The 27,961-nt window shown below is 42.5% G+C and overlaps 1 protein-coding gene across 1 annotated transcript in view; it reads right to left on the bottom strand.

The window, feature by feature from the left end:
* Positions 1-1,481: 1,481 nt before the first annotated feature.
* Positions 1,482-27,961, bottom strand: part of gle1 (GLE1 RNA export mediator) — a 52,878-nt gene continuing 26,398 nt past the window's right edge. The window contains exons 8-16 of the mRNA XM_078550145.1: positions 27,511-27,623; positions 26,203-26,272; positions 24,846-24,988; positions 23,473-23,663; positions 17,343-17,472; positions 13,449-13,553; positions 11,100-11,182; positions 9,710-9,773; positions 1,482-4,404 (exon numbers count right to left, since the gene is read on the bottom strand). Coding sequence (XP_078406271.1) covers positions 4,339-4,404; positions 9,710-9,773; positions 11,100-11,182; positions 13,449-13,553; positions 17,343-17,472; positions 23,473-23,663; positions 24,846-24,988; positions 26,203-26,272; positions 27,511-27,623 — 965 coding nt within the window. The 3' untranslated portion in view covers positions 1,482-4,338. The remainder of the gene's footprint in view (positions 4,405-9,709; positions 9,774-11,099; positions 11,183-13,448; positions 13,554-17,342; positions 17,473-23,472; positions 23,664-24,845; positions 24,989-26,202; positions 26,273-27,510; positions 27,624-27,961) is intronic.

Below are 27,961 nucleotides of genomic sequence, written 5' to 3'. Positions count from 1 at the left end.
ACCCACTGTCTCTGAGAGTCCCAGACCTTTAGTCTGCTCCTTCATACCCGTAGTGAGCTCAAATTCCTTCACTTTGGATGGGCTGAGGTAGATCTCCTTGGCCGTGTTCTGCTCCAGTGGCATCTGGAGGTTCACGTAGCGAGCGGGTTTTGAGATGACCTTTGCTGGAGAAGCTTCTCCAAAACTCACCCCCTCTGGGGGGTTGCTGTTCCCGGCTTCCTGGAGCTGGGGTGCAATGATTGCCTCACTGCTCCCAGATTCCAGGGGCTGTGGTGCACTGGCCTCCTCAGGTTGCAGGCAAAGTTGGGGTGTGCTGGGCTCCTTGTTGTCTCCAATTTTCTGGAGCTCGGGTGTCTCGTCCTCCAACGCCCTGGAGCTTTGCCGCCTCTTCTGTCGGTGCCGCTCTGGCACTTCCTCATCCGAAGAGCTGCTGCCCTTGTCATCCGTGTCGGATGGGAGACGCCTCTTGCCGCTTCTCTGGGAAACGCCTTTGCTTCTTCTTCGCTCCCTCTTACTTTTCTTGTTCTTCACCGTCCGCCACTCCCCCTGCTGCTTTTCCACTGCTGCCTCCTCCTCCATTGATTCGCTGTCCTGAGGACTGGAAGGTTCAGGGGGTAGTGCTGTTGATTGGCTCTCTGTTGCCTCAATCTCTTTCTCCACCTTGTCTCTCAAGTCAAATGGTCATGGGTTCCAAAGACTTGAGCACAAAATCTAGGCTGACACGGCAATGGGTACTGATGGAGTGCTGCACTTTTAGGTGCTGCCTTTCGGATGAGATATTGAGACCCCATCTTTCCTTGAAGGTGGATATAAAAGATCCCATGGCCATTACTTTGAAGGAGCAGGGGAGTTTTCCCCAGTGACCTGGCCAATTTCTATCCCTCAATTAACATAATTAAAACAGGTTATCTGGTCGTTATCTCACTGCTGTTTGTGGGAGCTTGCAGTATGCAAATTAGTTGCTGCAAAAGTACTTCTTTGGCAGTAAAGTGCTTTTGGGAATCCAAAAGTCGTGAAAGGTGCTATAGAGGTGCAATTTTTTGTACTTATATTTCTTCAGAAATGATTAGCACATCTATTCATAACCTAAAAATGTTTTCTTAATTTACAAATACCATAACCCTTTTGTTTTAATACATGGTATTTTAGGAGGGTGACAAGGAGGAAGGGGAATAAGGCCTCAGCCCCTCTGGCTCAGATCAGGTAACTTTGCAAAAGATGAGGAATTGAACCTGGAAACAAACTTCTATAGCTTGGCTACACATTGCCTCTTGCCAATTGCGCAATCAGGGGAATCAAAATCAAAATACACCAGGAATCCTGCAATGGAATGTTAATTTGTGAATTATTGATAAACAACTTGCTTGATACAAAATGTTAATGTTTCAATCACAACTCCGTTTGTTCCAAACAGAGCACCTGAGTAGGACCATAACCAGTCAATCCCATGATACAAAAGAAGACAGAGTACATACAATACATGTAGTACCAGGTTATTTTGCAAATGTTTTATTCACTTAAAGTAACATATTTTAAACATCTTGGAACCAAATACGTTAAAAGAAGTGGTTTAATGTAATTTAGTAAATAAAATGCTGAACTCTATACATGATTAAATGAAGGAGGTCACAAACTTCCATGAGCAGTTAACAGAGTAATTCATCATACACTGATACATGTACTTTACAGCAATGCCCAAGTGGTGATTAGCTGGAAACCTTTTGTCCCTAGCCCAGGAATGCTGAGGTCAATTGTAGTATGCTGTTCAATTCATGGATTGAACTTACATTGAAGTTACTATGACCTTCCCTGGTCTGTCTTACTGGGGGAGGGCTGACACACTGAAAGGCAAAGTCCACTACCTTAGGATAAATTCATGGTGCACTGGAGTAGCTGATAAAGATGTGCACAGCCAACAGTTCTTTAAAAAGGATCACCCCATCAAATTTAAGGAAGTTTACATGAATTCAGCAGAAACAAACTTCCTTCACAGAAAAAGGTGATATCAAAAAGCACTTCAAATGGTGCTCTTTTAGCAGTAAGCTGAGACTATGTATGCCTGAGAATCAAGCATTCATAAATTTCTGTCGGATTTCTCATCACTTTCCCTCCTGATTACAGGAGATTAGGATTACATTTGTGATGTTCAGCTATTAAACCAATTTGTTCCCTCCCTACTTTAGGTCACCACTCCAGTAGTCTTGGTGGAGAAGCGACCTATATTAGCAAATCTCAGTCACTGTTGCTACCCAAGATCAACAATAACTCCACCTGATTTTCTAGTGTTTGCAAGAATAGCCCATTCATGAAACAAGTGCAATTGTGTCTTTTTGAACAGGCTGCTCTCCCCCACCCCACAGTAACCAAGTGCAACACTTCAAAATAAGCACTTGTTATAACTTGGTCAAGGTTTCCATTCACAGCATTCAAGGGTTTGACAGCCTATTCAACAATTGTTTATAAATAGAATTTAATAAACTATTTAGTTTATTTGAGAATTTTGTCACAAAAATAAATATTTTCTAGTTACATGTACAGCAATTCATCAGACTCATGTCCCATACCTACCTTCAGTTTCTGTAAATCTATTCATCTCTATTTAAAAAAAAAACTAAAAAAATAAAATGTGGTATCTAAAAATTTTCAATTTTGTTTTAGATGAAAATATATTCAATCATATTTTCTCCAGAAGAGAGAAGGCTGAGAGGTGACCTAATGGAGGTCTTTAAACTTATGGAGAGACTTAATAGGGTAAACGTAGAAAAAAATATTTCCACTTGTGGACGAAATCAGAACTAAGGGCTATAAATAGAAGATCATCACTGGTCAATCCAAATATAATTGAGGAGAAATTTCTTTACCCAGAGATTGGCGAGAACATGGAACCCGCTACCACAGGGAATGGTTGAGGTGAATGGTATAGATGCACTTAAAAGGGAAGCTAGATAAACATGAGCAAGAAAGGAATAGAAGGATATGGTGATAGGATTAGATGTTGTAGGGTGGAAGGAAGCTTGTGAGATGCATAAATCCTGACATGGACCTGTTGGGGTCAAATAGGCTATTTCTTTGCTATAAATGCTATGTAATTGAAAGGTTTAGTTTTGGCAGTGGCTTCTAAGTGTATTCTAAGGTGATTCCAAGTGTATTCAGTGTGCATGAGGGAAGAAGGAACAGAAGGATATTTTCATTGGGGCAAATGAGGGAAATAGAATGGGAGAAGGCCTGCCTGGAGCATAAACACCAGCATATTGGGCCAAATGAACTTTCTTCCATGGAAATTCCATGTAACATTTCTCTGAAAGGGCCCAGTGAGATGCAGGCTGCTGCTCCAACATGTTATGTCAGGGAAGTAGCACAGCAAAACTTCACAACCAAATTTCCATTTTCAGCTTTGCTGTTCGAGGTGGCACTGAGCAAAAAATCTGCACTTTCCCTCACTTAAAAAGATAGCGGGGGCTGAGGGAATAAACCCTGCAACCCTCCATCTGCCGGAGTTCCCCATCTCAGCCATAATGCCAAACAAAGTTCACAGATAGTCCTCAGTGGAGAAGGGTGTGTTCTGTACTCCTGATTCGCCTCCTTACAAGAAGAGTGGTACTGGTGGAAAATGGGAACATATTCTCCTCCCTGCTGTACATATTGCTTGGCTATGGAGTAAACAATATTTTAAAAACAAGTCTTGCCTTCAAAAGAAAAAGCAACAAGAAAGTGAAACAGATCCTTTGCTTAAAAAAATAAACAAATTATTTTGCAGTTCACACATTGGTCCATTAAAGAGATTATTAATATGCAATAGGAAGACACACAAAATGCCATAATCTCTTCACAAAGTTTAAACATACAGCACTACACAAGGTTTCCTCCAACCTGTTAAACTGTGTACAAAACAGCTACTCTGTACCTGTTCTATGTTTTCATTGCAATGGATGTAATTTATAATTAAAGTGGACGGCAACTGCTTCACATCATGATAGTCACAAGATCAGTTCCATATAGCATTATAATAAATCTAAACAAAAAATAGTCAACAACCAAAATGTGACAGGTCAATTCAGATACATAGCATCCCAAATACCCCACCAGTCATTTTCTATGGTTTAGAGAATTACATAACTAGATTAACACTGCACAAAAACATCAGCACCAAGGACAGAGTGCAAAGCTTAAATCATAGAATAGCCAAATAATGAAGAGGTAAAAAGGTCCAATGAATCCAACATTCCCACTTAAACATTATTTATAATGTTACTATAAAATTAATTTAAAAAATGATTTTGACTCAAGCAGCTGTGATTTCCTTGGCTTTTTAATGTAATATATCCTTTGGATTGCTCATTATCTCCAGAATGCAGGATGTAGGTAACCCTTTGGTAGAGGAATATCTTTTTCCTTCAAGCACTTCTGAAACAGAAAGATAGCAGAAATCAAAATAAATTTAAAGGAGGGCATTTTTTGCACATCCAAGCTAAGCAGTTACAAAATTATATGGATCTATTCAGTGGTCCAATTTTCTTGGTTGCAATTTGGTTTATATTTACGCCCCATCTCAACCTTGAGGTCTCACTGTTCTTTAGCCAGGATGGCTGGAAAGCAACACTTCTACGTTACTGGTCTCCAGGAAGATGGGCAAATGCTTTGGATGATTTTCTCACAAATCTTATTCTAAAGGAAAGCAACTGCCTCTTTCTAACAAAAGAAACTGGGAAATACCTGCTAATGAGGCAAAGTCAAAAAGAGCATCATTAAGCTTTGAAATGTGTAGTTTGAGAACATGGAGAACTGACATTCTCCTGTTCAGTACGCTGTATTTAACCGCATAGAAACAAGTCATGTGGCCCAACTGACCCAAGCCAGTCTTTACACTCCACAAGCTTCAGATCCCTCTTCGTCCAATCTTATTAGCATACCCATCTCTTCCTTTCTCCCTCATGTTTATCTAGCTCCCCCTTAAATGCATCAATGCTTCAACTAGTTCTATGAGTTCCACATTCTCACCACTCTTGAGGTAAAGAAGTTTCTCCTGAATTCCCTACTGGATGTATTAGTGACTATCTTATCTTTAGAGTCAGATTCTCCCACAAGTGGAAGCACATTCTCTACACCTACCCTATCAAACCCTTTGATAATTGTAAAGACCTCTATCAGACAGTGGAGCCAAGATCGGAAATTCAAGACATAGGAATCTGCCAGAATCATCTGTTACATCGTGAAGAAATTATTTATATTCAAAACCTTTGAATTACAAAATAATACCTCTATCAGGAAACCCATTGATTGTGGAGATTGTAACATTCAAAAGGTACAGGGTGTTCCAATTCTGGTTATAGTGGTTCCTGCCTAGTAACAAGGGTAGGACCCTCTGGCAATATTTTGATAGGTTCCCGGATCAGTGAACAACTTTCCTCGGGCAGTCAGTTTGAGGTAGTCTGCTAGCCAAGATGTGTCACAGACACAGATGCAGGAATAGGCCCAGTGAAGTAAGTCAAAACAAGGAAGCAGAGAATAGGCTTCTCATTTAAAGAAAGAGCCACAGTTAGCAGACTGACTGTCCTATGGGCCGCTGGAGCATAGGTATCCCTTAGGAGCAGTGGTGTTTTCTGCTAGGCACGGCCATAGGTCTGAAAGTGCGCTTGAAAGCTAGTGTTGAGTCACTGAGGGATCCAGGGAGAAGGAATCTTGGAAGGCGAGATTGAAATTCAGTGAGGTGGGCCATTGTTAAAGCCGAGTGGGAGAGACATCTGGAGAGAATTCCAAAGCAGGATCTTCAAAGGTGGAGATTGGAAACCCTCATGACAAAGCAAAGTTTCAGTGAAATTGGCTGACTCACAGTGGGACAAATGTCTGGGTGATTTCTTGAGAAATCTATGAACTCTGTCTTGGTTGCATCTGTCATTTACTCTGTAGTGTGCTGTGTTCAACCACAATTTGTCTGTTAATTCACATGTACCTCATACTTACGTTGAATATTAGAGTATAAGATACATATTATAACTTATTTTATCTTTCTGAACTGGTATAATAAATTTTGTTTTTGTTTGTTCAAAACCTGTGGAATCTTGTGGCTTTATTCCAAAAGCAGGCGTCTTGAATCTCAACCTTTAACTACTTTAGGCAAAAGGTTACTGGTCCTTAACTGACCTGCCCCCACATCGTAATAAGCTCCAACCAAATGAAAATACCACAAACAAAAATACAACCAAAAAAAGTCTAGGTGAACACTATACTGTAAAGGAAATAACAATGCTGAAACAAATTTAAATAAATAAATTCGCAGCACTTGAGGTACAATTAGAAGGCCTCAGCTCTATAGGAGGCTATTCAGTCCATCATGCCTACGTCAGCTCTTTGAAAGAGCTGCCTGGTTAGTCCCTCTGTCTGGTCTTTCCCTGTGGACCTCCAATTTATTTCTTTTTCAAGTATCTATCAAGCTCCCGTTTGAAAGTTATTATTGAATTGGCTTCCACTGTCCTTTCACGCAGCACATTCCAGATTATAACAAGTCGATGCTGTTATGATATGACAGATGGTATGTGCCAGGCTGACCAAATTCCAGAGGGAAACTTGGCCACACTATCACAACGATTTTGCAAATTGCATTTATTACGAGAAGGTTTGCACAGTCAGAAGTAACGGGTCCACTACCACCTTTAGAGATTTTAAAGATTAAATTAAAACATTTATTAACAAAAGAAAAGATATAAACACGCAAGATTACAGTTACATTTAGTTTTATAACAGTTCTCAAGATTTATACTTAATTGGACTCCCAACTACACACTCCTTTCAGGCAACAGTTCAAAATAGAATTTTAATCTATAAAACATCCAGCAAGATTACCACAAGCACGCACTGTTTCTATAAGGGAGGTATTTCACAGCTTCTTTCTCCCTCGCACTTGATAACGAGACTCCAAAGGCTCTTAACACAACCTCGGTCACTGGAACAGCAAACTTCTGCTGGGTGGCTAGAGGTTTTTCCACAAGTCTGTTGCACACAGTGTACCTTTCAAGATCTCATATGGTCACCCCCATACAGCTTTCCATCCTTTAAATATATTTCCTCCTTTTTGATCTGTAAATTCCATTGTTTCTTTTACTTTTCCCAGAATATAAAAATCTTTCACGTTGTCTTTATGGCCAGCACTTTTGGGAAAAATAAACATAATAACTTTGCCTTATTTGCCAGTTGTAAACATCTTACCATGTCCCTTTGAAAAGCTAACAACTTGTCCACATATCTAAAAATGCAAATTCCATTCACACTGTATCTGCTGAGACCTCATCCTAGCTTACCCATCTCCATTTCAAATGCTTGTTTTACACCTTAACCCCTTTTGATGACTCAAACCTTGCAGTCTAACAGTCTGCAGTTTACTTCAACTATTCACACACAGAAACATACACACACACAAACAAACATAAGCCTGCTTTAAAGTATCCTACGATATCAGAAAAAAATATGATAGTTCCTTTACACTGCGTAAAAAATCTCATCTCTATGCGTGCTCCCAAGAATTGGACACAATCCTTCCGCAGAGGCCTAATCCGTGATTTGTAAAGTCAGTCAACATTATCAAAAGATCATATTTGCAGGTCTCTATGGGGAAAAAGAACAGGGGATTGGGAGTAATTGGGATAGCTCTTTCAAAGAGCCAGCACAAGCACAATAGGCCAAATGTCCTCCTCCCGTGCTGTACAATTCTATGATCCCATAGAGATTAAGACCAGGAATATTGCAAGTCTTGGGAGGTTCCAGGCTGAAGAGGAGAACAAGCCTGATAAGCGTAAGGGGCATTGGGACTAGGCCAAAGAGTCTGGGAATTTACAATGACAAAGTTCTTATGCACATCAGGGTTTGGAAGGATCAGTCAACAACATCTTGCATTTATATAGCACCTTAAATTTTAGTAAAACATCCCAGGTGCTTCTTAGGAGTGCTAGCAAAAATTTGACACCAAGCCATGCATGGAGATACTACAGGTACTAGGCAAAATGGCATTTCAGTCCAATGAAATATTGCTTGTGGAGGACAAAAATCACAGACAATAATATGGGAATGGAAACAGATTATTTAGCAGGGACAGTGTTTGGAGCAGGAGGCCTTCCTTCATTCCACAAACCACACATGAAATCAGCCCACCCTCATCAATTAAATAAGCTTGTTAAAAGTAGCCCAGTATCATTGTTCTCCTAGAAACAGATCTTGTAATCCTTAGTGTAGAATAGTGGGTCTGAAGCTATATAAGAGAATCACTGTCATTGAGAGGACTGTTCTAGCTTCTAGGCAAGGATTTGATTGAGCCACCCTCAGCAGATGAGAGTCATGAAAGTAAACAGAGGAACAAGATTTCTGGATCGTCCCAGAGATGAGAACTTAAAGACCTTGCAAAATGCAAAAAACGGTCTAGTAAGATCTATACTCAAAAACGAGATCAGTCTTAACACCAGCGGCTGAATACGAAAATGGAGTATGGGACATGGTGGCTTGCTTTGATTGTACAGGTTCAATGAAATGAGTGCAGGTGCGATTTAATTGGGTATTGTCAGCCATAGTTCAGTGGGTAGCACTCTCGCCCAAGTCAGAAAGTTGTGGGTTCAAGTCCTATTCCAGGACTTGAGTACAAACATCAAGGCTTACACTCCAGTGCAGGACTGAGGGAGTACTGCACTGTCAGAGGTGCTGTCTTTCAGATGAAATTTTTAAGCAAGATCCTGCAGCACTATCCTGAAGAGCAGCAGGGGAGTCCTCCCCAATGTCCTAGCCAATATTTACCCATCAGTCAACATCACAAAAACAGATTACCTGGCCATTATCGCACTGTTGCTTGTAGGAGCTTGCTCAAATTGGCTGCCATATTTCCCACATTACAACAGTGATTACACTTCAAAAGTACTTCATTGGCTGTGATGCACTTTCAGACATCCAATGGTCATAAAAAGTACTATATAATTGCAAGTCTTTCTTCATTATTAAGGCTTATGTCTGACCCATAGATATCTGCCAGCCCATTCCAAAAAATAAAAATTCTAAGGGTGTGAAATTCTGTATTTATTGCCAGTCCCTCATCAACTGCATTGTGTGGGACTGAGTCAAGTTGCTCACAGCTGGACAGTGGTTGCAAGTTCCCACTTCCAACACCTACAGTAATCGCTCCACCATTGGCAGCCGTGTCTTCAGTTGCTTGTTAATCATAGATCAATTGTGTTTAATTATATGCAGGAGTTTCACTTGAATTGAAGTTTCACTTGAGCACACATAAAGAGACATTTAGTGAAACTGTGATGCAGTTGAGTTAGGAGATGTAGGCTTGTAAAGTTTCACTGTGTCAATAATATTAGTCTGAGTAAAAACTGGCTCCAGTACTGTCCTTCAAGTGGCTTTCTAAAATATAACATTGCCCAGGCATTGAGCTTTGTAAACTTTCACCCCTAAATCTCAATGCCTCCCACTTCCTCTTCAAATTTTGTGTGTGAAACTGCACCAGTGAAGCACCTTCAAACATTTTGCTATGTTATAAGGTGTTACATAAATGCAAGTTGTTGTTGTTGTGGTCCTATTTTGGCAAATTCGCTCAGAGAATCCATGTCTGATAAGAGAGCACGTGTGTTATATGGGTACATCCTGAATGGCAATACGTTTATGATGTCCAAAATCACTTGGATTTGAGATTGAAGAAGTTAATCATACAAAGAACAAGAGGTTTTACCTCCAGGAATTGGCGCAGCCGGATCACAGCCCCAACTTGCCCAGTGCCCGTAACCGCTTCAATCCTACAGAAAGAGAAAGACAAGCAGGTTTTTTTTTTAAAATGATATATACCCTTGAATTTGCACAGATTAAAGTATGTTTTGTAAATAACTGATAAAATGGAACTGAACTGCATAAACACCACTGACTTTTAGGAATGCTGAAAATGAGTGAAATATCTTTTTAGCTGCTTTCTAGAAAAAAAAGAAATAGGAGCAGGGATAGGCTATTCAGCCTTTCAAGTGCGATTCAATAGGATCACAGCTGATCTTCAAACTCAACTCCACCTTCCCACACTATCCCCATATCCCTCAATTCTCTTAGCACTCAAAAATCTATCAACCTCTTTCTTGGATTTACTCAATAACTGAGCATCCACAGCTCTCTTGAGATAGAAAATTCCAGAGATTCTCAACCCTCTTCAGTGAAGGAATTTCTCATTGCAGTCCTAAATTGATGATCACTTATTCCAAGACAGCAATCCCTTGTTCTAGATACTACAGCCAGGAAAAACATCCTCCCAGCATCTAGCCTTTCAAGCCAATTAAGAATTTTGTGTGTCTCAGTTAGATCACCTCTCATTCTTTTAAACTCTAGGAAATATAAACCAGCTACTCAATCTCTCCTTATTGGACAATCCCTTAGTCCCAGGACTCGGTCCAGTGAGCATTTGTTGCATTCCTAGTCAAGTGTATCCTTCCTTAGGTAAGGAGACCAAAGATTTAGGGCGGCCCAATGGAGCAGCAAGTTAATGCACAGTCTGAGGAGATGCTGAGCCAACAGAAGGAAAAAGACTTGCATTTCTATAGTGCCTTTCATGACTTTGGGACATCCCAAAGTTCTTCACAGCCAATGAAGGATGTTTGGTGCAAATCACTTGTAATATAGGAAATGTGGCAGCACATTTGCACACACCGAGCTCCCACAAACAACATGATAATGACCAGATAATCTGCTTTTTTGATGATGTTGGTTGGGATATAAATATAAATATTTAGCAGGGATAATTACCCTGCTCTTTAAACCAATTTCAGTCGGCTTTAGGTCATGAAAAATGCTACAGACGCGCAAGTTCTTTTTCTTAGAATCAGCAACTCAAGGTGTTTGCAAATTAATGGCAATGTAGGCTTAAATTACAAATGTGGCCACAGAATAGATACAGTGAACATCTCTGTGCAGTTTGCGATAGACTTCTATATATCATAGGGTTCTGGGTAAGGAAGGGACAGACAACCTCACCCATCCCTACAGGGATTAGCTAAATTGCTCTTACAAAGAGTGGACACAGACTCGACAGGCCAAATAACATCCTTAATCAATCTATCAATTTATGATCATAAGTTTCCTACCTGGAGAAGTAGTCGTTCTTGATCAGTAGGATCATCTTCCAGAACTGGTTCTGGTACTTTTCCATCAAGGCATTGCCGCAGACCTATTGAGGAAGGAAATAATGGCAGACAGTGATATGCTCAGTGTAACATGGTCTCTCATGGAATTACACAAGTTTACATAGCCCAGATGAAACCATTCGTCCCATCATGCCCATGTCAGTTCGCTGACAGCTATCCTATTAGTCCCACTATCTTGCTCTTTTCCCATAACCCTGGAAATATGTTCTTTTCAAGTATATATCCCATTCTATTTTGAAAGCCATTATTGAACCTGCTTCCACAAGCCTTTCAGGCATGCATTCCAGATCACAATGACTCACTGCATTAAAAAAAAATCTCTCATCTAACCTCTGGTTCTTTTGCCAAAATATCTTAAATGTGTCCTCTGGTTACTGATTCACCTGTTCACAGTTTCTCCCTATTTATTCTATCAAAATCCCTCATGATTTTGAACACCTTTATTAAAACTCCTCTTATTCATCTCGGAGGTTCCTGGTATCATTCTAGTAAATCTCCTCTGCATTCTCCCCAAGACCTTGACATCTTTCCTAAAGTGTGGTGTTCAGAATTGAACACAATAATCCAACTGAGGCCTAACGAGGATTTTATAAAAGTTCAGCATAACTTCCTTGCTCTTGTATACATAAGTCACCGCAGATGGCTTCCATATAAAGTGACAAAAAAAAGACACAAGGGACTTTGAAGTGCCAGAATCCATTTTAAAGAGGAACCAAAATCCAATAGATGGTTAGTCACATATTGTTTTTAAACTTGTCCCTCAACTTTAAAAATTTTATCTGTTTTAAATATTTGCTGAAATGGGGTTCTGGGTTGGGGGAAGAGAGTGTTCCTACCAAAGCTGGAAGAGTGGAGGGTACAGGCAGGTTTAAAAGGCTGGAAGAATCTGCAGAAGTAAGATAGCGCAAGTTCATGTAAACAAGAACAAGGAGCACAATTTTGTTTAAAAATTCATTCACAGGACGTGGGCTTCGATGGCTGGGCCAGCATTTATTGCCCATCCCTAGTTGCCCTTGAGAACGTGGTGGTGAGCTGCCTTCTTGAACCGCTGCAGTCTCTGTGGTGTAGGTACACCCACAGTTCTGTTAGGGAGTGTATTGACCTAGCAACAGTGAAGGAACAGCGATATATTTCCAAGTCAGGATGGTGAGTGACTTGGAGGGGAACTTCTAGATGGTGGTGTTCCTATCTATCTGTACCCTTGTCCTTCTGGATAGTAGTGGTCGTGGGTTCGGAAGGTGCTAAGGAGCCTTGGTGAATTCCTGCAGTGCAACTTGTAGATGGTACACACTGCTGCTACTGTGCGTCGGTGGTGGAGGAAGCAAATGTTTGTGGATGTGATGTCAATCAAGCGGGCTGCTTTGTCCTGGAGAGTGTCAAGCTTCTTGAGTGTTGTGGGAGCTGCACTCATCCAGGCAAACGGAGAATATCCCATCACACTCCTGACTTGGGCCTTGTAGATGGTGGGCAGGCTTTGGGGAGTTAGGTGGTGAGTTACTCACCACAGGATTCCTGGACTCTGACCTGCTCTTGTAGCCACAGTATTTATATGGCTAGTCCAGTTCAGTTTCTGGCCAATGGTAACCCCCAGGATGTTAATAGCAGGGGGGTTCAGTGATGATAATGCTATGAGAGGTGGGGACCAGTGAAGCTTGGCGAGAAGACGACAATGGGTTCACAGAATCTCAGAATTGTTACAGCATAGAAGGAAGCCATCTGGTCAATCATGTCTGCACCAGCTGTCCGAATAAGCAACTCTCTTAGTGCCACTCTCCTGCCTTCTACTCATAATCCTGCACGTTCTTCCTTTTCAGATAACAGTCCAATTCCCTTTTGAATCCCTCGATTGAACCTGCCTCCATTACATGCACAGGCAGTGCATTGCAGACCTTAACCACTCGCTGTGTGAAAAAGTTTTTTCTCATATCGCTTTTGCTTCTTTTGCCAATTACTTTAAATGTGCCTTATCATTCTCTATCCTTTCACGCGTGGGAATAGTTTCTCCCCATCTACTATGTCCAGACGCCTCATGATTTTGAATACCTCTATAAATTCTCCTCTCAGCCTTCCTTTCTCCAAGGAATACTGTCCTATCTTCTCCAATCTATCTTCATAACTGAAGTTCCTCATCCCTGGAACCATCCCCATGAATCTTTCCTGCACTTAATATAGGATAGGAATTACTGAACCCCAGGCAGCACGAACACATGATAGACATTGTCGAGGTATGCTTAATGTTTCAAATAGAGGATGCTAGTGAACAACATTGTAGTGCAAACAGCATTATACCTCCAAGAAGTCAAAGAGTAGTGTAGCAGTAATGTCAGCCAGAGGTTCCATGTTCAACATCTGAGCCAGCCAGCGCCAAGCATGATTCAGCTCATGAGGATGCTCCTATGCAAAAAAAGAAACAATAATTAAATACTGTGATTACATGTCAACTTCAAATCATTTGAAAGACTCAGGAAAAGACTGAATAGTCTTAGGCTGGGGCTCCTTGAAATGAGAAGGCTGAGCTGGGACATAATAGAAAGGGGTAGAGACTATCTTTTAAAAAGTGAGAAATTTGTAAGTGTTGATGTTCAAAGAGACTTGGCTATGCTTACACAATGAATGCAGGAAGTCAGCATGCAAGTACAGCAAGCAATCAGGAAGGAATTATAGAAGACTTATAGCAAGGGGATTGGAGCACAGGGATAAAGAAGTCCTGCTGCAATTGTACAGGGTTTTGGGAAGGCCACATCTGGAATACTAGGTAAAGTTTTTGTCTCCACATTTAAGAAAGGATATACTTGCATTGGAGGCGGTACAGTGGTGGTTCACTAAATTGATTTCTGGGATGAGAGGTTGTCCTCTGATGAGAGGCTGAGTAAATTGGCCTATAGTCTCTAGAGTATAGAAGAATGAGAGGTAGTCACATTGAAACATACAAGATTCTGAAGGGGCTTGACACAGAGATTGTTTGCAGGGAATCTAAAACACTGAGGCACAGTTTCAGGATAAGGGGCTGATCATTTAGGACTGAGAGGAGGAGAAATGACTTCAGTCAAAGGGTTTGAAACTTTGGAATTCTCTACTCCAGAGGGTTGTGGATGCTCTATTGTTGAATACATTTAAGGCTGGGATAGACAGATGTTTGGTCTCTCAGGGAATTGAGGGATATGAGGAGTGGCCAGGAAAGTGGAGTTGAAACCCAATCAGCCATGATTGTATTGAATGGTGGAGCAGGCTCAACAGGCCATGTGGTCGGCTCCTGCTTCTATTTCTTGCGTTTCCATCATGTGTTCTCTTGGTAGTGTTTCAGGCAAATAGTATAGATGTCTTTAAGGGGGAAACTAATTAAGTACATGAGCGAGAAAATAATAGAAGGATATGCTGATAGAGTTTGATGAGGTGGGAGGAGGTTTGTATGGAGCATAAGAACCAGCAGAGACCAGCTGGGACAAATGGCCTGTTTCAGTGCTGCCCACTCAATGTAATTTAATCAGTAGAAGTATCACATATTGCTGAAAAAGAGACATTTTTTGTTGATACTTTTCGTCTTGCACTCACCAGGACAATTCGCAATAAAATACCAATGTCAAAGCAAACAACTTATTTATACTGTATAAGAGAGTGCTGATTGGTTGGCAAGTGGAATCTGATTGATAGAGGCGTTGCCATGGAGAATGCACCAGTTTATGGTGGCTGACAGTTAACTGCCAAACATTGTTTGAAAGTTAAACCAGGCAGCTTGACTGATTTGCCCTGGGGAATGTGCTCATTTGACATTGCTAGCCTATTTACCAACGTTCTACTCAAGGAAGCCACAGATATTTGCACTGCAGCACTATATCATGGTGATCTAGAGCCGCCACCATTGCGTGAATCAGTATTCATTAAACTTATGGACTCATCAATTCATGCAGTTCAGTTCAGCTTTAATGACATAATGTATGCCCAAATAGATGGTGTTGCCATGGGATCCCCTCTGGGCCTAGCTCTTGCAAACATCAGCACTCTCTTCTCATACAGTATAACTTTGTTGTTTTTCCTGACATTAGGACAATTTGCAAGAAAATACCAATGAGTGCGAGACCAAAGGCTTTGTCAAAAAATGTCTCTTTTCTCAGCAATACTCAAGTCCTTGACTAAGTTTCACATATTGCTGCCCCAATGAAATTTTCACTTATAAATTTTTTTGAAAACCGTGGTTGCTTCTTTTAAAAAAAAGTACTTGGGAAGATGAGAGGGCTCATTGAAACAGGCAAATAAATAGGTTGGCAAGACAAGTGATGGGTTTCTGGAGGGATAGGTTAATGCATCAGAAAGCAACGACGTGCTGGGCCTCACCACCTATTCCCAATCTTAAAAAAATTAAATCACTAAAATCATAAATCTCAATACAGAATCATAAAACTTGAAATTTAAACCACCTGCATGGTCATTTTGTGCCTGGAGGAAAACTTAAGTCATCCTGCTGCACTGTATTGATAATCAGCCTTCCCCTTCAACCCATGCCGACAGTCCAAGCAGCCAAAATAAGATCAGATAATTCAACAAAATAGCACAGATTTCTAAACAGTTAAAGGTAATAAAACAATACCAGAACTAAGAGATTGTACCTATCAGAAAAGATTGAACAGGTTATTTTCTCTAAAAAGACTGAGGGGCCGACCAAAACAACAAATGCTGGCCTTGCCAGTGATGTCCATATCCCATGAAAGAATGAAAAAAGGTCTTTAAGATTATGAAAGGCTTTGATTGGGTAGATGTAAAGATGTATACAATGCAAGGATATCCTTCCTGAAGCAAGGAGACCAAAACTGTACATAGAGTCTCACCAACGTGCTCCACAATTGTAGTAAGACTTCCCTACTTTTATACTTCATCCCCCATGCAATGACTTGCCATACCTGTGTGTGAATTTTTTGTGACTCATGTTAAAAGGACACCCAGATCCTTTTGTACCTTAGCATTCTATTGTCTCTCTCCATTTAAATAATATTCTGCTTTTCTATTCTTCCTGCCAAAGTGGACAACCTCACGTTTTCTCCACATTATAATCCATCTGCCAAAGTTTTGCCCACTCCCTTAACTAGCTACATCCTTTGCAGGCTCTTTTCAACCTCACAACTTGCTTTCCTACCTATTTTTCTAACAACAGCAAATTTGGCTACAGTACAATCGGTCCCTTCATTCAAGTCATTAATATAGATCGCAAATACTTGAGGCCCCAACACTGATCCCTGTAGCATTCTGCTAGTTATTGCCAAATTAAAAATGATCCATTTATCCCAACTGTTTCCTGTTAGTTAGCCAGTCCTCTATCCACGATAATATATCACCCCCACCCGCCCCTCAACACCATGAGCTCTTATCTTGTGTGGTAACCTTTTATGTGGCACCTCATCAACTGCCTTTTGGAAATCCAAAGACATTACGTCCACTGGTTCCCCTTTGTCCACCCTGATTGTTACATCCTCAAAGAACGCTAATAAATTTGTCAAACACAATTTCCTTTTCACAAAACCAGGTGGGAGAAGGCTCACATGGAGCACAAACATTGACATAAACCTATTCGGTTGAATGGCCTGTTTCTGTGCTGTAACCGCTATGCAATAGTCACAAAATAATCTCAAATTTATATTGCGATAGAATGCAACTTTCTTAATGATCATTCAAATATCAAGTAACAATGTTGGCTGAGACATCGCTTTTCTTAAAAATTCTTTCTGGTGGGCTATGGGCTTTGCTGGCAAGGCCAATATTTGTCGCCCATCCCTAACTGCCCTTGAATTGAGTAGCTTGCTAGGTCATTTCAAAGGACAGTTAAGAGTCAGCATTGCTGTGAATCTGAAGTCACATATAGACCAGACCAAGTAAAGACAGCAGATTTCCTTCCCTAAAGAACATCAGTGAACCAGGTGGGTTTTTACAACAACTAAATGATAGCTTCATGGTCACCATTACTGAGACTAGCTTTTAATTCCAGGTTTATTAATTGAATTTAAATTCCATCAGCTGCCACGTCCCTAGAACATTAGCCTGGGTCTCTGGATCATTAGTCTAGTGACATTACCACTACGCCACCAACTGCCCTTTATACTTTGGCCGAAAGAAAATAAATGCTCATCAGGTTTAACTCAGGCAATAATAGCATGTGTTTGAGAAACAAATGTAGCATTAGGTTACTGCACATACTGTTTGCTTAGATCGATAGGGCCATCTTAACACTATGATGGCTGCATACAGACGGACCATCCCGGACATCCGTTTCAAAAAGTTGTCCTGCTGCTCAACACCATTGTCCAGTACTCGGTACCCCAATAACCTACAGGAGAAAAAGGATCAGACCTTAATTGCACAACAAGAGGGAATATCCAAATCTTTTGTTCTTCCTCTCGCCATGATGCATAATGAATAGCAGCACAAGGTCAAATTATCCCTCATCAAACCCATCCTTCCAGTGGAAGGAGAATTAACAAAAACATGCTGTCTATAAGGACAAGGCAGCTTTGGAGAGGGATACAACTCAAATAATATGTGGAAGGTAGAGTGAAAAAATGACTTCAAACTAAATCATGAGAATAGGATCAAGCTTCAGACTAATTAAATTTAGCACTGATGTGGGAACATAGGAACTGGAGAAGGCCATTCAGCCTATTAATTCTGTTGTGCCATTCAATTAGATCATGGTTGATCTGTAAAGAATAAGGAATGGATTTTTGTATGGGGTGGAAGTTGAAATTCTAGAATCATTTAGGAAATAATTTGATGGTGTGATGGGGGTACCTTTCTAGAAGGCTGAGCCCAAGGAATGGCCTTTATTAATCTTCTCATTTTGCGATGAAAGATCAGAAGAAATTGTAATAAATTGAAGAAATTGGAAGGAGGTTAAAAGTAAATATGGAATGAAATAAATTTCACATTTATTGTAGCCAGAAACTATCCATTCTCAGAACAAGTAGAGACAATCTCAGTCATCTACCAATGATACTTCACAAGCAGGTTTCAACAGCAGAGGGATGAAGGTAAGATTAGAAACATCAATTGGAGGATATTTTATTCTTCCATAATTTATCAAAGTTAATTCATTGCCACTAATTTGTTTTTATTTTGCAGGATCTACAAATGTTTCCTCTTTATGGCTTCCTGGCAAGGAAAATCACAGATTGCAAATGGCTTTCTAAAATCAGGAATTAAACAATCAATCACAAAGATAAAAACAAAAAGCTACTGCGGATGCTGGAAATCCAAAACAAGAACAGAATTACCTGGAAAAACTCAGCAAGTCTGGCAGCATCGGCGGAGAAGAAATCAGTTAACGTTTCGAGCCTTCATGGCCCTTCGGCAGAACTGCAGCATAGTTTCAACAAGGGAGAAATATAAATTGGTTTAAGGTGGGTGGGGGGGGGAAGAGACACATTGAGGGTGTGGTGTGAGCAGATAATCAAAAGATGTCACAGACAAAAGGGTCAAAGAGGTGTTGAAGGTGGTGGTCTTTGTCTGAGAAAAGTGCTAATTAAGAATGGAAAACAGGATATTCAAAGTACAGCTCTAGTGGGGGTGGGGTGGAAAGACTAAAGGTTTTAGTTTTAGATTTAAAAATAATGGAAATAGGTGGGGAAAGAAGAATCTATATAAATTATTGAAAAAAAAAGCAGGTGGGGGGGGAAAAAGAAACGGGGTGGGGATGGGGGGAGGGGGAGTTTAAGATCTAAAGTTGTTGAATTCAATATTCAGCCCAGAGGGCTGTAAAGTGCCTAGTCGGAAGATGAGGTGCTGTTCCTCCAGTTTGCGTTGGGCTTCACTGGAACAATGCAGCAAGCCAAGGACAGACATGTTGGCAAGAGAACAGGGTGGAGTGTTAAAATGGCAAGCGACAGGGAGGTTTGGGTCTTTCTTGCGGACAGACCGCAGGTGTTCCGCAAAACGGTCGCGCAGTTTGCGTTTGGTCTCTCCAATGTAGAGGAGACCGCATTGGGAGCAACGAATGCAGTAGACTAAGTTAGGGGAAATGCAAGTGAAATGCTGCTTCACTTGAAAGGAGTGTTTGGGCCCTTGGACGGTGAGGAGAGAGGAAGTGAAGGGGCAGGTGTTGCATCTTCTGCGTGGGCATGGGGAGGTGCCATAAGTGGGGGTTGAAGAGTAGGGGGTGATGGAGGAGTGGACCAGGGTGTCCCGGAGGGAACGATCCCTACGGAATGCCGTCAAGGGGGGTGAAGGGAAGATGTGTTTGGTGGTGGCATCATGCTGGAGTTGGCGGAAATGGCGGAGGATGATCCTTTGAATGCGGAGGCTGGTGGGGTGATAAGTGAGGACAAGGGGGACCCTATCATGTTTCTGGGAAGGAGGAGAAGGCGTGAGGGAGGATGCGCGGGATATGGGCCGGACACGGTTGAGGGCCCTGTCAACGACCGTGGATGGAAAACCTCGGTTAAGGAAGAAGGAGGACATGTCAGAGGAGCTGTTTTTGAAGGTAGCGTCATCAGAACAGATGCGACGGAGGCGAAGGAACTGAGAGAATGGGATGGAGTCTTTACAGGAAGCGGGGTGTGAGGAGCTGTAGTCGAGGTAGCTGTGGGAGTCGGTAGGCTTGTAATGGATATTGGTGGACAGTCTATCATCAGAAATTGAGACAGAGAGGTCAAGGAAGGGAAGAGAAGTGTCAGAGATGGACCATGTGAAGATGATGGAGGGGTGGAGATTGGAAGCAAAATTAATAAATTTTTCCAGGTCCCGACGAGAGCATGAAGCAGCACCGAAGTAATCATCGATGTACCGGAGAACGAGTTGTGGGAGGGGGCCGGAGTAGGACTGGAACAAGGAATGTTCCACATACCCCATAAAGAGACAGGCATAGCTGGGGCCCATGCGGGTACCCATAGCCTGTCTCTTCTGCCCTGCTCACCTTCATTGCTTTCCATTTCTCTCCTGGTGTTTGACAAGGTGTTTACTAAAACCCGCTTTCACAGCCATATCTCCTTTCTCAGTGACTGTCTCCGTCTCCGACTCACCCCACGTGGATTTCAACTGAAAGTCCATCCCTCGTTTCGAACTCACCCAGGATTACAGGTATCTCCGGGACATAAAACGTTTCTCGGACTGCTGTTCCCGTCGCATTCTGAGATCCACACTCAGTGCCATGCGCCGCCATATGAACACACTCGACCTCTCCCTCCAGCAGCACCGCCGCACCCTTTTTCAAAGCTGCGCGTGCCCCCAGTTTCATTTTATTCTTCGCCTCATCCGTCGCCTCAACAAGAAACTTTTTCTCTTTCTCTCAAGTGCTAAGGAACGCAAGCTCCAACAACTCATCGACTCCAACACCCATCTGGGACCCTCCACCCCTGCTCGTCCCTCCGTCCTCACCCCATCTTCCAATCCCAGCCCCAGCCGCGTATTCATTATACCCCCTGACCTTCCCCTCTCCGATGCTGAACGTTCAGTGCTCAGCAAAGGACTTAGTTTCATACCCTTACGCCCTCATCTCAATGAATTTCGGGCTCGGCATGATGCTGAACTCTTCTTCCGCCGTCTTCGTCTCTGTGCTCACTTCTTTGGGCAGGAGTCCTCTCCCCGTTCAACGGATCCTTTTACCCACCTCCAATATTCTCCCTCCACTTGGACCCCTCCCTCTGGATTCTTACCTTCTCTTGATCTTTTCATTGAGAACTGTCGGCGTGACATTAGCCGTCTCAATTTCTCTGCTCCTCTCACCCATTCTAATCTGTCTCTCTCTGAACTCACTGCACTCCGTTCTCTCAGGTCCAACCCCAACATTGTCATCAAACCCGCTGACAAGGGTGGTACTGTTGTTGTCTGGCGCATTGACCTCTACCTCGCGGAGGCTGAGCGTCAACTCGCAGACGTTTCCTCCTACCTCTCCCTGGACCATGACCCCACCACAGAACATCAAGCCATTGTTTCCAGGACTGTCACTGACCTCATCTCCTCTGGATATCTTCCTCCCACAGCTTCCAACTTGATAGTCGCCCAACCTCGGACGGCCCGCTTCTACCTCCTAGCCAAAATCCACAAACAGAACTGTCCTGGCAGACCGATCGTGTCAGCCTGTTCCTGCCCCACGGAACTCATTTCTCGTTATCTTGACTCCCTTCTCTCTCCCCTTGTCCAGTCCCTTCCCACCTACATCCGTGATTCCTCTGACACCTTACGTCACATCAACAATTTCCAGTTCCCTGGCCCCAACCGCTTCCTCTTCACCATGGATGTCCAATCCCTCTACGCCTCCATCCCCCACCAGGATGGTCTGAGGGCCCTTAGCTTCTTCCTTGAACAGAGGCCCCAACAATCCCCATCCACCACTACTCTCCGCCGTCTGGCTGAACTTGTTCTCACACTGAACAATTTCTCCTTAAACTCCTCTCACTTCCTCCAAATAAAAGGTGTGGCTATGGGTACCCGCATGGGCCCCAGCTATGCCTGTCTCTTTATGGGGTATGTGGAACATTCCTTGTTCCAGTCCTACTCCGGCCCCCTCCCCAACTCTTTCTCCGGTACATCGATGATTACTTCGGTGCTGCTTCATGCTCTCGTCGGGACCTGGAAAAATTTATTAATTTTGCTTCCAATCTCCACCCCTCCATCATCTTCACATGGTCCATCTCTGACACTTCTCTTCCCTTCCTTGACCTCTCTGTCTCAATTTCTGATGATAGACTGTCCACCAATATCCATTACAAGCCTACCGACTCCCACAGCTACCTCGACTACAGCTCCTCACACCCCGCTTCCTGTAAAGACTCCATCCCATTCTCTCAGTTCCTTCGCCTCCGTCGCATCTGTTCTGATGACGCTACCTTCAAAAACAGCTCCTCTGACATGTCCTCCTTCTTCCTTAACCGAGGTTTTCCATCCACGGTCGTTGACAGGGCCCTCAACCGTGTCCGGCCCATATCCCGCGCATCCTCCCTCACGCCTTCTCTTCCTTCCCAGAAACATGATAGGGTCCCCCTTGTCCTCACTTATCACCCCACCAGCCTCCGCATTCAAAGGATCATCCTCCGCCATTTCCGCCAACTCCAGCATGATGCCACCACCAAACACATCTTCCCTTCACCCCCCTTGACGGCATTCCGTAGGGATCGTTCCCTCCGGGACACCCTGGTCCACTCCTCCATCACCCCCTACTCTTCAACCCCCACTTATGGCACCTCCCCATGCCCACGCAGAAGATGCAACACCTGCCCCTTCACTTCCTCTCTCCTCACCGTCCAAGGGCCCAAACACTCCTTTCAAGTGAAGCAGCATTTCACTTGCATTTCCCCTAACTTAGTCTACTGCATTCGTTGCTCCCAATGCGGTCTCCTCTACATTGGAGAGACCAAACGCAAACTGCGCGACCGTTTTGCGGAACACCTGCGGTCTGTCCGCAAGAAAGACCCAAACCTCCCTGTCGCTTGCCATTTTAACACTCCACCCTGTTCTCTTGCCAACATGTCTGTCCTTGGCTTGCTGCATTGTTCCAGTGAAGCCCAACGCAAACTGGAGGAACAGCACCTCATCTTCCGACTAGGCACTTTACAGCCCTCTGGGCTGAATATTGAATTCAACAACTTTAGATCTTAAACTCCCCCTCCCCCCATCCCCACCCCGTTTCTTTTTCCCCCCCCACCTGCTTTTTTTTTCAATAATTTATATAGATTCTTCTTTCCCCACCTATTTCCATTATTTTTAAATCTAAAACTAAAACCTTTAGTCTTTCCACCCCACCCCCACTAGAGCTGTACTTTGAATATCCTGTTTTCCATTCTTAATTAGCACTTTTCTCAGACAAAGACCACCACCTTCAACACCTCTTTGACCCTTTTGTCTGTGACATCTTTTGATTATCTGCTCACACCACACCCTCAATGTGTCTCTTCCCCCCCCCACCCACCTTAAACCAATTTATATTTCTCCCTTGTTGAAACTATGCTGCAGTTCTGCCGAAGGGCCATGAAGGCTCGAAACGTTAACTGATTTCTTCTCCGCCGATGCTGCCAGACTTGCTGAGTTTTTCCAGGTAATTCTGTTTTTGTATTAAACAATCAATGCCTGAACTACTTCAGGGTCACTGTCAGTTGCAACCTGTGAACAGGAGTTTCACAGGGAAGACAAGTAAAATCAATATTCCCTTCGCTGAGATAGAACAACCTGACTTAGAGAGACTCACAGGATGAAACTGGCAGTTTTAAAAGTATCTTGCAGTTGGCAAATTTTAAATACCAGTCTGGCTTCAACTAATAACCACCTGCTAGATAGAAGCAGACATCAGATCAGTTATGCTGGCAGTTTTGAGGGCATAATGTTGTTCAGGGAATTCTACCTTTGATATTCTTCCTTTGGTAGCCCGTCTTTCCATGAAGGGAAAAACGGTACCGCGTAGGGGCACTTTCGGTGCAAATGGGCCAAGAAAAGATCGCCAACCTTCGGATGAGACTCCCAGATTCCTGAAGCAACCACTGCTATTGGAAACGCAGCTTCATGGTGAGACGCTACTTCCTCCTCGCCTTGTTTCTGCGGGTCATAATGGAGAAAATCAAAACTGATGCTGTACTTGCCTTTCCATTCGATGCTGAGGACATTTTATACCTGCCCTGAACTCCTTGAATACAGCATTAAAGTTGAAATCCAGTTTCCATAATCTTCAGATGGTCGTTAGGCCACAAAGTGAACCTGAACATTCATAGTAGAGAGTAAAGAATCTATCGAAATCTGTTGTGATCTAGAATGCACTGTCTGAAAAGGCGTTGGACGCAGATTAACTAGTAACTTGCAAAAGAGAATTAATAAATACTTGAAGGGAAGCAATTTACAGGGCAATGAGAAAGAGCAGAGGAGCGGCACAGATTGGATAGCTCTACCAAAGAGCTGGCACAGGCATGATGGGCTGAATGGCCTCCTCCTGTGCTGGATCATACTGGGATACTATGAAATCTATCTTAATGTTTCACTCTGTCCTGTACAGCACCAAGCTATAATAAGTGTACATCACATCTCTCAAAATGTTTCACATACAATAAACAATTTACTATTGTTATACAGCCAAAACTGCCTGCCATTTTGCACATAGCATGATCCCATAAAACAGCAATGAATGGGCAATTAAATTGAGATTGGTGGAATTGGGTGAAGGAAGAACTTTGGGTGGGGCAGGAGAATGCCATGGGGAGAAAAGGTCAGGGACTCAATCCTATTGAATAACTAAGATTACTAGAAGTCTAGAAATAAGTTTCCTGTCCACCATCAGCAGACAGCAAATTTAAACGAATCCTAAAGAATGAGAAACAAAGGGGTAATTTGAGTTAACATTTTGTGTGACTCCACTTGGAGTCAGAAGGTTATGGATTCAAATCCCACTCCAAAGTCTTGAGCACCTACTCAAGAGTGACACCCCCAATGCAGTACACTGAGGGAGAGCTGTACTGCCAGAGGTGCAGTCTTTCAGATGAAAGATTAAACTGAGGCCCCACTGGGCCTCTCAGGTGGACAGAGAAGATTCCACTGCATTATTCAGAAGAGGAGCAGGGGAGTTCTTCCTGGTGCCCTGGCCAATATTTATCCCTTGACAACATCACTTAAAAAAATTCTGGTTATTTACCTCATTACGGTTTGTGGAAGCTGGCTGCGCTCAAATTGACTTCCACATTTCCTGTGCTATAACAATGACTGCACCTCAAAACTAATTTACTCACTCACCACAAATTTTTCTGCCAGTTTGTAACAGACAAAGTCCTGCCCTTGTGGGTGCTGAGAAATTGACACCAACTTCCCACCTGATGATATCTGCTTGCCCAACAGCAAATTATTGATTTTGTCAAAGATTTCACGAAGGTGAGACCCTGGAGAAAAAAAAATGGAGAAATCACTTGACTTATCTTTCACAGTTCAAGCACGAGGATACAGGAATTGAAAGAGATTTCATATTGTGCAATATTTTCATAAAGAGCTTTAATACTTTTCAGTGGAAAAAGCTATGTGAGTCTTACATTCCTGCTCCTTCAACAGCACCTTCCAAATCCACAACCTCTAACATCTAGGAGGGACAAGGGCAGCAGGCACATGGGAACACTACCACCTGTAAGTTCTCCCCCAAGCCACTCACCATCCTGACTTGGAACTATACCACCACTCCTTTACTGCCGCTGGGTCAAAATCTTGGAACTCCCTTCCTAATAGCACTGTGGGTGTTGCTATAACAAATGGATTGCAGAGGTTCAAGAAGACAGCTCACCACCAGCTTCTCAAGCACAATTTGAGATGGACAATAAAATCTGGCCTTGCCAGTGACCCTGGCATCCCATGAATGAGTAAAAAGAATTCACGTTGCATTACTGAATCAGTCTTGCTCTACTTATGTAGGCCACTAACATTTTTGACAGCCCTCAGTTCACAAGGTAAACACAGAAGATGAAGGTCATTCAGATTGAGAAGATCTCATAATAAGCCGGGCCGGTAGATGGCAGATACAGTTCAATATGGAGAAATGTAAAATCATTTAACTTCTCGCCAGCAGATTTACACACGTAATAGCTGAACCACAATGGAGCAGTAATCTCCCAAGTTCAGTCCCCAGTCTGTGTTGAGGTGAGGTGATCTCAGTCAGGGTAGGAGTATGAATCCTACAGCCAGCTTCAGGAAAATTCCAGCAACCACCCCTTGGGATGCACATGTGGATTGGAAGCGCAAACACAGGGCCAGCCTCAGTTGCCTATGGACACCCTTCTCCTTTGGGCAGCAACCAAAGATTATTTTTTTGCAGGGAAAACATTCATTTGAGCATAATGTAGGAGAGTAACCAGCGCTCCTGGAACCACACAACTCCTGCAAGGAGTTGACGCCTTCAATGGAGAAGGGGATGCAAAAGGAGAAAAAGTTAGGAAAATAGGCATCATATACCAAGGGAATAAAGGAATCAAAAGTGCATACATGGCAGAAAGCAGCAGAAGGACTTAAGGTAAGTGACCAGTGGGGGAAAAGAAACAATAATACTACATACATAAATTATGCCATTATTACATTGACAAACCAAGCCTCTGGAATGATCTCCACTCACCTGCAATGGAGGAGATCTGACCAACAGGAATTGTTGCTGTTTTTTGAAGGTCCATCTTAATTTTCTTCACCTAGAAATGAAGGCACATGTAATCTGCTTTAGGAATCTCTCATTATCCTTCCATTTAATAGCGATTTAAAAAAAAAAGTTATTTTATCTGACTTTTTGTAATCACTCTTCCCTCGTATGGCATGTCCTAACCAGACCAATAAGACGCTTTATACTGCTCTATGCTGTAGGATGCCTATAGTGCTCAAATCATTTAGTTGGCAGGAAGCCCTCATTTACGAGCCTCAAGGATATAATGAGAGGTCCTAAAAATGCATTGGACCGTAACCCAACAAAATTAATCCCAGAGAGAATAGGAAGGAGTATCTGGCATTCCAATTTACATCAGTTACCATCAAGACATCTTACAGGTGAAAATCTGCAATCCTGCCCTGCAACTACAATTTGAATTGTTCTTACAAAAGCCAGACAAGGTGGCTGTAAAGGAAACAGCAGGATAGCTTGAAACTCTGAACCTCACGATTCTCCCAACACACAGTTCCTTAAGCCGCACAGAGTGTTCAATCATGCAGCCAGATTATAGTACACCTACTCACAGAACAGAGCATCACCTTGACATAGCAGCAAGAGTAAAACCAAAAATGCACATTATGCCACTGCAAGGCCATTGTTTCAGCAAATGCTTAGTGACATTGATATTACTGGCCAAGACATTCATAGAATCAAAGGGCACAGAAAGAACCCATCATGATTGCACCACCTCTCAAGAATTGAGGTAAACACTGCCATTTAAAAAGTTACCCACTTGTCTGAAAAGCAAATATAGATTCTGCTTCCACCCATTTCTGGTAGGGCATTCCATGTCCCAACAACCTGTGTGCAGTGCAGAGTCACCTGAATGGTACCTGAGGTGAAAATGAGAATAGATTGCATAGACTAGACTTAAATTCCCTTGAGTAAAGACGACTAGTTGGGCTCTTTAAGATAAATAAAGGAATTGATAGGGTAGAGAGGGGAAGAAAACAATTGCCTCTGGTGGGGGAGTCCAGAACAAAAAGGATAACCTTAAAATTAGAGCTAGGCTGTTCAGGGGTGATGTCAGGAAGCACTTCTTCAAACAAAGGGTAGTGTTGATCTGGAACGTTGCCCCAAAACACTATTGGGGGGTCAACTGAAAATTTCCAAGCTAAGAATGATACTTCTGTGATCTAGACTTTGTTATCAATGTCAACAGAGGGGAGACACCTGATATCAAAAACACATTACAATTTAAAACACAAGTACTTAACATTATTTTACCTTGGAATCCTTGCTGTTGTTAAGATCATTAATAGATGCTGCACATTGGTCACAAATGTCCTGCAACTGTTGGTACCACTGCATGGTGCTTGAATCTGCCTTTATCTGCAGCCCTGCAATTTAATTTAAAAAATATCGCAAAACAGCTTGTTCATCTTGAACTTATTCATAGCAAATTTCAGAGCCAGTCTAAAAAGAAAAAAAAAAACAGCCACCGACGTCTCAAAGCACTTTACTGCCAATGAAGTGCTTTTGAATAGTCACTGTTGTAATGTAGGAAATGTGGCAGCCAATATGCAGACTCCCATAAAGGGGATGCAATGTGATAATGACCAGATAACCTGTTTTAGAGATGCTGGTCGAGGGGTAAATATTGGGGTAACTCCCCTGCTCTTCTTTGAAATAGTGCTATGGGATCTTTTACACCCACCCAAATAGACAGATGAGGTCT

This window comes from Cetorhinus maximus, chromosome 10, assembly GCF_964194155.1.
Source record: "Cetorhinus maximus chromosome 10, sCetMax3.hap1.1, whole genome shotgun sequence".
Lineage (NCBI taxonomy): Eukaryota > Metazoa > Chordata > Chondrichthyes > Lamniformes > Cetorhinidae > Cetorhinus > Cetorhinus maximus.
Note: the sequence above shows the minus strand (reverse complement) of the source record. Positions and strands in the feature narration are given on the sequence as shown.